General features: G+C 36.5%; 1 protein-coding gene across 1 annotated transcript in view; it reads left to right on the top strand.

The window, feature by feature from the left end:
• Positions 1-14,569, top strand: part of engase (endo-beta-N-acetylglucosaminidase) — a 58,289-nt gene extending 43,720 nt beyond the window's left edge. The window contains exons 12-14 of the mRNA XM_028820052.2: positions 3,749-3,848; positions 4,691-4,805; positions 11,753-14,569. Coding sequence (XP_028675885.1) covers positions 3,749-3,848; positions 4,691-4,805; positions 11,753-12,196 — 659 coding nt within the window. The 3' untranslated portion in view covers positions 12,197-14,569. The remainder of the gene's footprint in view (positions 1-3,748; positions 3,849-4,690; positions 4,806-11,752) is intronic.
• Positions 14,570-15,496: the final 927 nt, after the last annotated feature.

The raw sequence follows: 15,496 nt of genomic DNA, 5'->3' as shown, positions 1-15,496 counted from the left end.
GATTAAAAACCGATAAGAGGATTCAACTAGTCAAATGTTTGAAGACAAAAATGAATCCAGAAATTGCTGTCAAAAGGAGTATAATTAAGCAGCAGGTTCGTTTACATGCAAATCTATTTAACATTGGCTGAAGTGGACAAACTACAGATACAGTATTCCGCGAGGATTGTGTTTGCCCACTCCTGCGATAGTCTGTTTCAGGCAAGTACAATACTGTATGGTTAGTAATTACAAAATGTATTTTTATTGGCTTTTTGCTTAAAATACCTTTTTTGAATTCCTTTGCCATTGACATATTACTCCTTAAATAAGTAAAGTTTAAAGACTAGTCTGTCCACATATGGAGGCAGAAATCTGGAATTAGTGTTAATTATTGAAAAGGCATACGGCACTGCAATTAATTATATGTGAACAAGTCTAATGTTTTTCAATTCTACAGTATCTCAAATGGGCAGTAAAGGAATTAGTTTATTGCACAGGGTATTTACTTAGTTAGGGAAATTCCCTTGTGAAATTTTAAAATAACCTTGCAGTATTACAGTGTAGATTTATATAAGCTTGGAAATGAAATTGGTAAAGTTATTACCAACAGTCATACAGATTTAGCTATCATAATCTCCAAGATAAAGCGAACAGTACAGCCTTCAATTAATTATTTTTTATATCTCTGTCACATGAGATTGTTGTCCAAATAAAATACAAGATTTTCCAAACTATGCTGCTATCTTGATTTAAAGTGCTTTAGTTAAAGCCAAATTTTACAGTACAAGCTTTCTTATTTTTTAGATGTTTGTTCTTCAGATTGAGGTTTTCTATTGAAACTGGGAGGCCAGTGCACATATAAACCCAGGTCATCGGAGTTGTGTAGTATTTAGAATAGTCCCTTGTCTGAATATTTTATATATATCAGAATGTAGCTGCATAGATAAATAAAATAATTTATTAATTTAATAAAATTTCTTTAACAATTAAAATTAGTTTAAATTAATTAAATTTAATTTTATATAAATAAAATTTTAATTTTATACTAGCCAACAGTTCTATTCTTGACCATTCTTTTGCAAATCAGTAAAAAATTGAGAATTATTGATTGAAATTTAGTAAAGAACAAGTTGTATGGTTATAGTTTAGTAATTTGTAGTACTCTTATCAGTATGGGGGCTGGCAGCAACTTTGCAGAAGATAGAAGTATAACTTTGTTTTTAATTCTTTATTGGCTAACTCATTTTTACTTTGAGATGTAACACAAATATGCATGATTCTTGACAAAATAAAATTATTTGTGTTTAATTTTTATAAACATACTGAAATTCAGTACGTTGTGAATTTAAAGTATTAAATGGCAAAACGTAATGTCTTTTTTGAACTTGCAAGCGGTAGCTAACAGCTCTTGTGCCACGTGCATATATAGGCCTAGCTCCTTAATTTGTAATAATTTTAATATTAATATTAATTATTAATTATTTATTTTAATACATACCAAACTCCATCCCTATAAAAAAGATTTGATGATGGTGTTTTGTGGTCCTGGTTCAAGTGTTTTATTTTTTCTGAAAATACAATAAGCTTGGAGTAAGTGTATTATCAGTCTCTTTAAAAGAAGTGAGCTGTGTCATCATTGATGAATGTAACCCTACCCACACATGCTTTGGTCTTAGGTGAACACACACATTTTGCACTGCTTTTTCCTTAGGATTTATTGTCATAATAGAGTTTAGAATAACTGTACCATTTAAATCTACAAAAGGCAATTGTTAAAACTATTCTACTACCACCACCACTACTACCACTCTTTGCTGCTATATCAATACTGTGTATAAAAAAGAAATGCAATAAATATGCAAGTTATGTTTGAAATTTAAATTTTTTGGATGAAGGTAAACCTTCATTAACTTTGGTATAAATCTTTAAAAGTTGACATTTTTCTGTTTTTCTGCTAAACTGTTGAATTTGTGTCCTTTTTATGAAAGCATATTTTAATTGTATGTTATCTAATATTTGTTAGAAGTTTGATTTTATTTGCAAAGCACTATTATTAGATATTATTAGATAGTAAGCACTAAACACTCTTACCCAGTAACATTTTGTAGTAAATATCATTGCCTCAAAACAAATATTTTTGATCAAACATGTTGGTGCTAGTGTTGGATCAGTATTAAAATTATCGACTTCAGTATCGATACCAGCCTTCAGACCCAAGTACCAGTACCAAAACAGTTCCAAAGCAAATAATGTATAGCTCCAAAACCACCTGTTTTACTCCAATCTTCCATAGTGTGCTGCATAATTACGAGCTGCACTACATGCTGCTTCCCTCTTGACAGCCATAAAGTCCCAATCAAATTGAAGCAACATTTCATTTTTGTCATTCAATTTTATTCATTTTGTTCTCATTCTTTAGATATTGAAAATGTAAAAAAAAAAAAAAAAATTTCTGTTTTAACACAACTTTATATTATACAGTGCCGTTAATAACTGTCATAATTGGAAAGCTGAATTCATCTTGAATGGATGGACATAAAAAACATGATAGGGTACCCTTTCACTACTTGTAGTCACAGATACCAACATAACCCAGGCAGATTTTTGGGGCTTAGGTCAGAAAGGATTAATATGAACTGATAATAAATATGGGAGTTTTAGATTACAGTATTACATATTAGATTAGATGAGATTAGATTAGACTGTTAACATTCTGTTTGGCAGATTGCAAGGATGTGTACACAGAGCAAGAAATCAAGTTATAATGTAGTATTTACTAAAGTTTTACTTGACCATGTAAACTCTACATTATATTCAAATTCTAATTTTATAACCCGATACCTTCACTTTTTTTTCTTGTTATTTTATGTATTCTTGAATATTTTAATGGTGAAATGCATCATGACAAATCAACCTGCTCAGTATGCTAGACTAAGAATTAGACTCTGATGCAGTTATTCACCGTGAAACAATTGCCTGATTTCAGCTTTTTAAGTGTAACCATGTTTCCAAAATATCCAAAGGATGCCATATGTTCCCTTTCTTTTAGCCTTTTAACATTCTCGGTTAACCTGGTCTATTGGACAATGTAGTAATAATAATGCTGTATTCACTTGTTGTGGGGAAACTGGTGATTTCCCATCCAGCCAAGTGGGAAATTTCCCATAAACACCCTTCAGAATTGCTGCTTCCAGTGGGACAATTTGTATAAAACAGTGCAACCTTGGATTGCTGAGGCTGTGATGCAACATTGACCTCTTATCATGTTTAGTAAAATAAAATAAAAAAATTAACCAGGTCAATCAAAAAAGTGTTTTTGTGGTTTAAATTATATTTGGAATCATGTGAAAACCTACTGAGCATTTCTGCCTCGTATTTTCTTTTGGGGGGGGGGGGGGAAGAGTTGTTGTTTTTTTTGTGTGAACCAAGCAGTAAATCAACCGTGATCTTGAATTTCTCTGAAAATGCTAACTGGAGGTCAAGGTGAATGTGGTATAAGAAATCACAAGTGGTAACTCTGGAAAATTCATATAACACATGAATACAGAATTGGCATCTCAGTTTGGGATGATGGCTTTTTCAAAATGGTATTGCTGATATACTTTTGTATTGTTTCATTAGATTTAGCGTTCTGCAAATGTTCTTGTTAAATGTTCATAATAGTGGTTTTCTAACTGTTAACAGTTGAGCATGGATTTCTGAATATGTTTTGAATACATTTGCAATCTACATATTTGAAAGTATTAACTTTGTACCCTGTTTTCAGTTTCTAGCCTGATGCCCGAATGTTTGTCAGAAGATGACCCCATAGTGAAGGAATTTACCCAAAATTGTGGAATGTGGAGTAATGAGGGCTGGATTCTAAAGTAATTTATTATTTGTTTTAACAATAAACCTGAATTGTTTCCATAATTTTTAAGTATGCCACTCCATATTTTTTTTACCTGCTTTAAATTGCTACTGATCATAAGCCATTGCCTCTTATTAGGTTATTGAATACTGACATGTTTTTGAGTAGATTAGTAATGTAGGAAATACATAATGCTCCCTATTCAACAGCTGCAGTTTCACTTTAACTCAAATTCTTGTTTAAATATTAATGTGTTACCAAAGTTGAGTTGTTCAGGAATGTAGCATTGGCAGAAAGGCATTGTTTAGGTTGTCTCTTCAATGCATATAAATAAGCTCCTTTGTGAAATTGATTGTTATGACTTTGACATACTTGGTGCCAGCAATATTACCACAATAATTCTACAAGGTTGAATTTCCAAGTATAAATGTGCAGTCACAAGTCATGTTGCGGAAAATTTTTGGCAAGTCTATTAAAATAAATTAATAATGAAAGGTGAAGTGAGAACCTGTGTAAAAAATATAACCACAAAAACACAACCTGACAAGATACAAGATTCTAAAGTCAAAACTTCTGATCAAAAACATGAGCCAGAATATGACGAGACATAAAAAGAGAGAGATGTAGTGTCTGAACTCTGAGGTAGTGTCATCCTATTTAAATACACCAGTGCCTGAAGCCAAATGATTTTAAATACTGTACTTGCAAATTAATTACAATTGCCAAGCAAGCGGAAGGCATGGCCAAAACATTGTTGTTCCTACTTTATGCACCCAGTTGTTGTTCGGAGTAATTCTTGGACCTTTTTTTTTCCCTCTGAACATCTACTTATTGACCAATCAACTTTCTCTGTATCAGATGCTATCTTGTGGAACTGAAAGATTGTTGGCTACAAGATATCTTCATCAACATCTCACAGGTGGGGTCAAGAAATGATGAAGTACGCTTTGTAAGCAGGATCGGTGAGATCAAGGTAAACTTAGTTCTTTTACTGCCTATTTACTGTCATTTCATTTTCCTAAGTTATTGCCAAGCTTTGGAATCCAACCCAAGTGTTAACTCATTACTATGTATAAAAGTATATACAGTGATCCCTCGCTATATCGCGCTTCGCCTTTCGCGGCTTCACTCTATCGCGGATTTTATATGTAAGCATATTTAAATATATATCGCAGATTTTTTGCTGGTTCGCAGATTTCTGAGGACAATGGATCTTTTAATTTCTGGTACATGCTTCCTCAGTTGGTTTGCCCAGTTGATTTCATACAAGGGACGCTATTGGCAGATGGCTGAGAAGCTACCCAACTTTCTCTCTCTCTCTCTTGCGCTGACGTAGGGGGGTGTGAGCAGGGGGGCTGTTCGCACACCTAGACGATAGGGACACTCGTCTAAAAATGCTGAAAGATTATCTTCACGTTGCTCCCTTCTGTGTGCAGCTGCTTCCTGAAGCGACATGCTGCACTGTGCTTCGCATACTTAAAAGCTCAAAGGGCACGTGTTGATTTTTGACTTTGTTTTTCTCTGGCTCTCTCTCTCTCTCCCTGCTCCTGACGGAGGGGGTGTGAGCTGCCGCCTTCAACAGCTTTGTACCGGCGGTGCTTCGCATATTTAAAACAGCCCTATTGATTTGTTTGCTTTTCTCTCTCTGACGCGCACTCCGTTGAAGAGGAAGATATGTTTGCATTCTTTTAATTGTGAGACAGAACTGTCATCTCTGTCTTGTCATGGAGCACAGTTTAAACTTTTGAAAAAGAGACCAATGTTTGTTTGCAGTGTTTGAATAACGTTCCTGTCTCTCTACAACCTCCTGTGTTTCTGCGCAAATCTGTGACCCAAGCATGACAATATAAAAATAACCATATAAACATATGGTTTCTACTTCGCGGATTTTCTTATTTCGCGGGTGGCTCTGGGACGCAACCCCCACGATGGAGGAGGGATTACTGTATTAGTTTTTCTATTGGTAACTCCAATTGCTTGTCTTCACCATGCTGGATTTATTGTGTTCCTCATGGACTCACAGTCTGCTGCATTACCCTTGCCCCTTTACTCTTAAGTGGTCGTGGAATTCCAAAAAAGGTACTTTGGTTTTAGCAGATTTATAAACATGCAGCCACCTTTTTCATTGTGCCTTCAATTGTGAATTTAGCATAAAAGCTTAAATTCTACCTAATAATATCGCGGGTTGGTATCAAGGTGACAATATGCTGTGTGAGGCAGTCTCACAACTTTAAAGTCCTACCCTTTTTATCTTTTGTACATAACCTGTCATTTTAAAAAAATTTTGGAATACTCGCAGAGAACTGAGAAGGAACTGAAGTTGTGTGTGTTAGCTTAATAAAGTGACTCTAAAGTGGTCTGCTTTGCATAAGTGAATGAGTGTGCTCTGTAAGGAACAGGAAGCTGATATGTGTGTAGAGTTTTCACATATTAGAATACGGAACTCAACATGTTTTTCATTGTTTCTGTACGAATTCTTCCACAACTTAGAGTATGAAAACTGATAGTGGTTGGGCATGGGATGAACATTACTTCTGTAAACTTTTACATTTACATATACATATGTATAGCAGTGGTCCTAGTTCTGACCCCTGTGAGAATTAGCCAATTCTGATAAGGTTCCTCTCACCATAACCCTCTGCTTCCTGTGTCTGAGCCAATTCTGCACCCATCTACAAACATTAACCTGAACTCCCATTTCTTTTAGTTTGATACCCAACCTCTCATGTGGCAGCTTATCAAATGCTCTCTGAAAGTTGAGATAAATACTAGCATATGCTTCACTTTGATCATATCCTTTTGTTGCTTCTTCATAGAATACCATTGTGTAGGTAAAACATGATCTCCCTCTTCTGAGCCCATGCTGACTATTCAGAAAAATGCCCGTACTTGTCTTGTGGGGCTCTATCTTATTCCTTCCTTTAATTTTTCCTATGATGCATGTTAAGCTTACTGGCTTATAGTTTCTTGGATCTGCCCAGTCACCTTTTTTATATAATGGGATAATATTTGCACAGTGACTTTCTAAAAATATGAGTCAAGGGTTTATATATGTACTCAAGGGTAAATATTGTCTGGTCCTTTTTCTGTCTACAATTTCTAAATCATTTAGAACCTCCTTAGTAATCCCATTTACTGCTAGGAGGTTATCCACTTCCTCACTTGTGAAGATCTCAGAAAAATACAACTTGAGTGTCCACTATTGTCTTTATCTTTTAATACCCCTTTACTATTCGTTATGCACTTCACCTCCTTCTTTTACAACTAAAATTCTGAAAGAATCTCTTTGGGTCGTTTTTGTGCCTTTATGTGGTTATATTCCTTTCCAACTGTCTTCTAGCCTTCCTAATATCCTTGTTAATGGTTGCCCTCATGTTCTCATATGTCCTATGATTCACTTTGGAGTTTTTAGTTTTATACAGCTGTTTTTTTTTTCCTTTGTAGCTTCTCTTTTAGCTCCTTATTAACCTACTGTGGAGTGGTTTGTTTTTATATATATATATATATATATATATATATATATATATATATATATATATACTCCTATTGATTACAAATTTAGGTCCAGTATGTACCTGTCCTGCATTATATGTAAAACATTTTTAAACCTCTTCCACTGCTTCTCAACTATCTCTACACTTAAAGCTTATCTCAGTCTACTAGGGGGCTCCGCCCCCTGCTCGCTTCGCTCGCCAACCCCTGGTGTTGGGAATGACAAAGAGCGTGATGTATGAATGAGATATGGAATAGTGTGACGGTGTAGATCAAGGGTTCCCAAAGTGGTCGATATTGACCCCCTGGGGTCGATTTGAACTTTCTAGGGGTCGATAGTTTCAATGAAAAAATTTGGGGGTCAACGACAGCAAAAATAGACCCCCTTACTACTGCTATTTGTTTGTTACTTCAAAATATCTATGATTCCAATAGGTACCTAATTAAGAAGTAAAATCATTAAAAAAAAACACATTACATACCAAATTTGCGAACGAAAAGGTAAAATGTGTCATTAAAAGAGTCACACGTAAGAATGCATGAAAATACATGTAGCACAAACATGTCTGTTCATTGTCTTATCGAACATATCAAATCAAGTGCGGATATGAAAAACCATTGCATGTAATTAGGGGGTCGACGGTTTTAAAAGTTTTTGGTAAAGGGGTCTGCGGCTGAAAAAAGTTTGGGAACCCTTGGTGTAGATGATGCAAATAGAAAGCAAACAATAAAGTGTGTGGCACAGTGTAAAGGTTTATTTGAAAATTTCTTTGTACACGCCGTTTAAGTGTAAAAGGTAATTCCAGCTCAGAACTTGTAAGGTCATTTAAGATGGTTATTGTTGTGATCAGAGTCAAGTCTGTCAGAGCTTAGAAAGAGTTGTGTCTTTCCAGGAAGTAATGGAATGACTTGGGTATTTGTTTTCCACATTAATATTTTTTGGACATAATATAGTGTGTTGTGTTAAAAGGGGCATTTGGTCTAATGAGATTGCTGTTCCAAATCTCTCTGTAACTAAGTCGTCGCAGATAAAGGCTTGAGGAATTGTAATAATATGTGGCTGAAGTCCATCTGTATTGGTGAGTGTACCATCTCTTACTTGTAATAAGCAATTGTTATGATCTGGTTCTGGACATCGTATCTTTTTTACTAACTGTATCTTTTGAAAGCAATGCCAATTGTCTGCGTATTTTAAGGTGCACTGAACAATAGCTGAGTGCATGGCATCTGGAAGAATAGCTAATCACTGTCTAAAATCTCCTCCTCATAAAAGTACCTTTCCTCCAAATCGAATATTATTATTGATAAACGTTTGTTCATGCCATTGAACATTCATCAATAAACAACATTGTTTCAAGACGGATGTCACGTGCAGTGCCACCGTTAATGTTCATAGTGGATTCCGATTTGTAGGATCTAATGTAGTTGATAAAGATTTCACTTTCAGGTACATCGTCAGTTATAAGCTTCTGTAGATATTCAGTATATGAATGTAAAGAAGGCAGTCTAATTTGACCCTTTTGACAACAACGTGTAAATGTATAACTTGTATTGCCAGTTGTTTCTTCAGGGAAGTGAACTGAATGAGAATGATTGCAAATGACATTCATTAATCCGAATGAATTTTCCTGGTGTACGTTTTGCTTGTGCCGTTTGAGAGGCGCGTTGTTGCATGTGTAGTATTTGGGACGTGTTGTTTTGGAGCTGTAATCGATTTGCCTGTGCTGTGTGAGAAGCCCGTTGTAGCCTTCGCTGCCATTAACGTATGTCTGAGACGGGAGGTGTTTCGTTTTGAATCCGTGCCTGTTGCGATGCAGCACTTTGATTGATAGTTTGCGTCATGTGGATCTAGGATGTAGATTTGTGCATATTAAATGAAGTATTGTAGGATCTAATGCAGTTCATAAAGTTTTTACTTTTAGGTACATCGTTAGTTAGAAGCTTTAGTTGAGCTTTGCGTTTTTGGAGTCGAGTCATTTTTTCTTTTAGAAATATGGATAAGTAATAAGGAGTATTGCACTCACTGTTAATATGGAGCCTTTTTTTGCGGTTGAACGGTTAATAGTGCCTTATCCATATTACTAACCGAGAATGCTAAACTCCACCTATGCTGCATAGCCGTCTATTTTGTTTGCACCTGCGCAGTACGTCTTTTTGCAGCTACGGCCCATTGCCGGATGTGCCTGCGTCCATCATCCGGTTTAGCATTCTCGGTTAGTAATATGGATCCTTCTTGGACTTTGCCGCATCTGCTGAAAATTTGCCCTACCAAAGTTAAACTTTTCATCTGTACTATATTATGGTCATTTGATCCTAGTGGCTCAATGACCTCTACACCCTCAGTTCTATCCTGATTATTACAAGATACTAAATCCAGGCAGGCCTCACCCCGCATCGGTGCCTTAACATACTGTGTTTTTTTTTTTTTTTTTTAAACTGTCACTGATTACTTCTAAAAACTCCTACTCTTGAGCTCCACCATTTACAAGGTTATCCCTGTTAATATTTGGATAGTTTAAGTCCTCCATGCCTATAATATCCCCCTGCAAACTTGCCTTTTTAATATTAATAAAAAGATGTGTATTAAATTTAATGTCTTCATTGGGTGGTCTATAACACACTCCTAAAATAAGTCCTCTTTCCCTAATGCTTTCCAGGCAAAGCCACATGTCCTCACTAAGATGGGGCTCATCATCCAACTAAAGAGGACTTGCATTTAAATTCTGTTTTACATAAACAGTAAACCTATCTTCTTTTCAGTTCCGTCTATCCTTCCTAACAAATGTGTATCCTTCGATGTTATAGTCATCCCCATCTTTGTTATTTAGTCAGGTTTCTGTTATTGCTATAATTTCATAATATCTTATGCTATATAGAACTCCAACTCGCTTCCCTTCTTTTTTGATAATTATAGTATTAAGGCAAGCTATTTAATGTGTTATTACTTCCACATTTTAAATGTTGGGTTAGAATTTCCTTTACTATGGATTTATATTTCTACACTATTTGTTCCTCCATGTATTGTTTTAAACCTGGCCTGTCCTAAACTCCCTGCAACCGACACCAACCCATACCCCCCCCCCCCCCAAAACCCCCCCACCATTCTGTACTTTAAACAATCCTCAATTAACCTACTGCTATGCCTCCCCAATACATTGGTGCCCCTCCGGTTCAGATGTAACCTGATGAGACGGAACAGGTCCCGTCTGTTACAAAAGGAGTCCCAATGCACCTTAAACCTATACCCTTCTACCCTGCACCAAGGTTTGGGACACGCATTAAGCCTTCTAATCTCCTTAGTCTTACCTGGACTGGATTCATACAGAACTTGAGAGAAGACTACCTTGTCAGTTCTACTCCTCAGCCTGGCACCCAACTTTGAATTTGGATCGCAGAACTGACAGACTGTACCTTTATGTATGTCATTTGTTCCAACACGGACGATGACAAAAGCCCCTGACCAAGAGCCTATCCACCCTTCCAGGGTGGTCTCACACCTGTGCTCCCGGAAGGCAACACACCATGCGCGACTCTCTGTGGAGCAAACTACATTTCAATACCCCTAATGTTTGAGTCCCCAGCTATCACCCCTACTTTCTTTCTGGGAACTGATTTTGAGGTGATCCATTGGGGCTCCTCATCCCTGCCTACCACTTCAGAATCATCAGACACTGTCCAGCTCTGCAAGGACCTGAAAGTGGTTTGACACTTCTAATTCTGGGGTTGATGCCCTTGGATAGTGTGCTTCCTTTACCTTACACCTTGTGACAGTGACCTACCTATCTCTACCTGTCTGGTCTGGAATCTCCTCCCATGCCAATTTTGGTGTGTCCACACTGTCTGTCTAAAGGAAATCGGGGATAGATCTGCCATTTCTCTACCACAGTGCAGGCCAGCCAACTCCTCCTTCCAGTTCAGTGACCCTGAGCTTGAGGTGCTGGATCAGCTGGCATCTCCTGCAGATACAGCCCTCATAGACGACTGGCTTCTCCAAGCCATCATCTAAAATGTCCAACATACAACAGGACTTGCATTGTACTGGCCTCATTGATAAAATTTGGTTTAGGATTACTTTTTTTGTTTTGTCCTTTTTTTAATTAAAATTAAAAGATTTAACTTAAATGGTAAAACTAAAAAAAAAAACAAAAAAAAAAACTGTAGGGGTGATGGAAACAATTTTCTGGAGAACTTATATGGCATTTTTGTTTTTGATAAACTATCTTTTTATACTATAATTTTTCTTTATACTTTAATTTTATACTTTTATAAAATTAAAGCAGTGTTTTTTTCCCCCCCACACACTTGCTTTGAGTGAATTGCTTTATGTCCTTTAATATGCAGGCATTTGACAGCATAGCACAATTTTATTGATAAAGTAGCTTTAGGAATATGACAGATAGTAACAGTCTGAATTTTTTCTTTTTTTAGGTTTTGGATGCTGCTCACCTGTCTGAAGTTCATCCATCTGTAACAAATCTAAGCTTGCTTGATGTGGTCTGGAGGCAAGGAGTTGGATTTTCAGATGGTGACACCGTCCAGCTGTATTTTAATGGCACCTTTTGCTGGCAGTACTCTTCAGTGGCAGCATATTTCAAGATATACTGGCGCCTTGTTCATGGTTCTAAGTCACAGGCTCATTCAGGGGAGGAAGTGGAAAAGTGTGCTACTCTCATTGGTAGAGCTTATGCCACTGTGTATCGAGTGATCGAGCTGCCAGTTCCAAAGGCCCAAAATGATGGTTCGGGTTGGATGGAATTTCTTGTGGAACCTGTTAGCAAAGAAGGATTCATTGTAGACAAGTCGAAGTGGGGAAAGCTAAGACTGAATTACAGTATGCCTCCCTGCAATCTAGACAGTCAAGCAGACTGCTGATGCTGATGGTGCTCTCCAACCTACCCGTCCCACTGCAGTAAATCAGGCAGCTTTTGGCAAAAACGTATGGCACAATGTGAAGGCAGTTTATGACCACTGTTCTCACAAGCTAAAAACAAAATATGGCTAGAGCAGCAGTGGATTTTTTTTTTTCTTCACAGCTTGAATCCCTAGGCTTCCATTGTCCTTATAAGCAGTCCTGTAGGCTGCCAACTTCCACGTTCAAAAATGTATCTAGTGACTTGGATATACATGTATACATGCACACATGTAGCCTTCGGCATGACCACCTACTTTCTCGGGTCCATTTAGATAAGTGTCTGCTCTCTTTCTCCACAGCTGTCAATTTTAAGTGTCTCATCGATTAATCGCCTTGATTCACGCTTCCTTGCCAGAGAGTCGCATTCCTAGCCCAATATGTAATACTTTGATTTTTCTTTTTATATACTTCTGCCAAACCTTCCAGACTGCCTTGGTAACTCCATTCTGTGACAGCACAATTCAACTGAAAAGTTCTGTTTAACATGACACCCCATACTACTGTGGCACTCTAAATTAATTTTCTAGGTGTCTTCAACAGAATATTTGAACTGCTTCTTAAGGACAGCTTCCTCACCACATATTTTATGAACCAGGTTGGTTTAATCCAAGTATCATCCTTTTAAACTTAAGGTGAGCCACATCTACTTGGTTTTTCTTATTAGTTAAATAAAGAGTACCATTCTGTAAAACGTCTTGCAACCATTTTAAACCATTTAATCTGTAATATTTTTAAGTAGGTGTTCCAAAAATTGGCACAATCTAAGGTGGCTTCAAACAAAACAAAAACAGCTGATGAAAGTCAACTTAATTTTGTGTTGGTTTGTCAGCTTTAGGCCAGCAGGTGTCTCCACAGCACTGTACTGAACAAGTCTGGTGCCCAAGGTGTAAAGAATGTGCTAGTTGCAGTTTCTCACGCAATCAAAAAAAAAATACTGCAGCTTATACTGGGCTTGGAAGTATAGAAACAAGCTGAAAGTATAGTCCGTGTGCTTTTGCAGAAGATTCGGTTTCACACAGTTGTACACTTGAGTCTTGGTTTATCCTTAATGTTTTGTTGCAGCAATTATCTGTATATGGTAGTATTAGAATAGGGGAAATGATTGTATACTGATCTTAAAAGAGGGTAGGAGGACTAGGTCTTTATGGCTCAGTCATATTATAAAGAAGCCACTGCCTTTTCAATTACAGCAAAGAGAAATAAATCCTACTTTAAGCTTTGGATTTGTAAAAAGTTCCTTTTTATATATTGCCCTTCACACAGAGCACAATAGCAAGAATGCAATAATACATAAGTGAAGTGGACATTTCTTTATACAAATGAGCAAAACTTTGCAGCAGTGGTTTCTAGTTACAACCCACCATCTGTATAAAGAACACTAGGAACTATTTTTCAAATGGGTCCTCTGTTCTTTTAATCATCAGTTATCCATTAATTTTTGTACTTGAGTATCCAGTTTAGTAGTTCAGGGTACACGTGCAAATTCACATACTCACTTGCTAATTGCACTGATCTGTGTGCATTTGGGATGTGGGAGGAAAACTCTTATGACCATGATGAATGTGCAAACTGTACTTGGGAGGAGTCTGCCAGTATTTCATAACAAGAGGTTATTGCTGTTGCACCAGAATCTTAACTTAAAGTAAAGGTGAAATATGATGTCCCTCTGGTGTTTACCTGATCTTTTACCAATTATAGGATATTATAAACAGACTTCTTAGAAAAATGTAAAGGTAAAACAGATTGGCTGTTGAGGTATTGGAAAGGTTTAGGTTTTTCATATTTCATAACTGCCAAAAGTCTAGAAAATTGTCATGGACCCAATTAACTTGTGCCTCTAGGATTTAAGAAGACATAAATTCTCAGACAAGACCAACAAAGACATGAAGAGAACATGTCAGCTCCACAGAATCCATGACTGGACTGTGAACTGCATGCAAGTCTGAAGGGACAATATATTGCACCATTCATTTTTTTTTTATTGCGAGGATGTTTTTCATTCATATGTACTTGTATTTCCATATTCATTTTTAAATGGAGTATGCTTGAACCCTGAGCATGGAGTTCAGCTACTCTCTTTGATAAGTTAGTTGAAAAGGGTATAGCTTTCCATTCCAATATGGGTCTTCATAAATTTGCTGTATTGTATTATAAGTGATGCCAGAGTTCACTAATTCTTGAATTGTCAACTCTTTCATTTTTAAGAGTTTTAAAGCTGCAAAGATGTTATTTTTAATTGAGGTTATTCATATCTGAATATATCAAAGTAATGTCATCAATTAATAATCTTGACTTGTTTGTCACAAAACAATAAATGTAATAAATCACTGTCATATGCTGTACAAATGCTGAGTGGTACAAAGTGGTGATGTGTTCTCTTTTTGCTAAATATCTTTGGTGTTGGCTTTGCTTTAGACTTGGTCTTGCATGTTCTGATCTTTTTTTACCCTAATAAACTAATCATCAGTGTTGTGTTTTAGTTGAACATATACTGCAAATTAATGAATGATCAGAAATGTTCTGAGCCTCAAAGGTGTGTTCTGCTATACTGAATTTGTAAGTGGCCAATAGTTCAATGCTATTTACAACAGTTACATGAGTTACAAATTTGTAGCAGTTCTGGCTTATATTGTATGATTCTTGTTTAAGAAGCAAGTCAACATGGATGCTGAAAACCACAGAATCAGTTATGATATCACTGAATTTATAATGCTAGATAACAACCTACCTTTGGAGATTCTCCTCTCCTAGTCAACATCTACCAGGACAGTCTGCTTAATATGCCACAGTCAACAGATAGGCTTGCAGAGCAGCTCTCAATTATGAAATACTGGCTGGAATTTCACAGTGATGGCATAAGCAAATATGCAATTGTGGAGGTAATTGTAATGGGAAACCTGAATGATAGTTTGTGAGAAGTCCTATACTTGCAGGGATTAGTTATGGGTCAGCTGAATCCACTCTTTGTGAATGGCTGACACTGAGCAAGGTTCTGTACATTTTGAGTACATAGAATGTTGAGTGCTGTAATGAAGCATCTTTGTCCAGTGTTCTTAGGATAAACATGAGGTAATACATTTGAACAAGCAGAAATTTAGGAAGTGTTGCATATGTGGGAATGAAATTTGGATTCAATCTCTTGACAGTCCAAAAAATAATTGAAACAATGAAAGTAGAATTTCCCCCCACCAAAGTAATTCAAGTCATTGCAGTCAAAATCATGTATGTGATTTTTCTTGATATTGCGGGTGTAGTCCATA

Source organism: Erpetoichthys calabaricus, chromosome 14 (assembly GCF_900747795.2).
Source record: "Erpetoichthys calabaricus chromosome 14, fErpCal1.3, whole genome shotgun sequence".
In the NCBI taxonomy this organism is placed as follows: Eukaryota; Metazoa; Chordata; class Cladistia; order Polypteriformes; family Polypteridae; genus Erpetoichthys; species Erpetoichthys calabaricus.
This window is presented reverse-complemented; position numbering and strand designations above follow the sequence as displayed.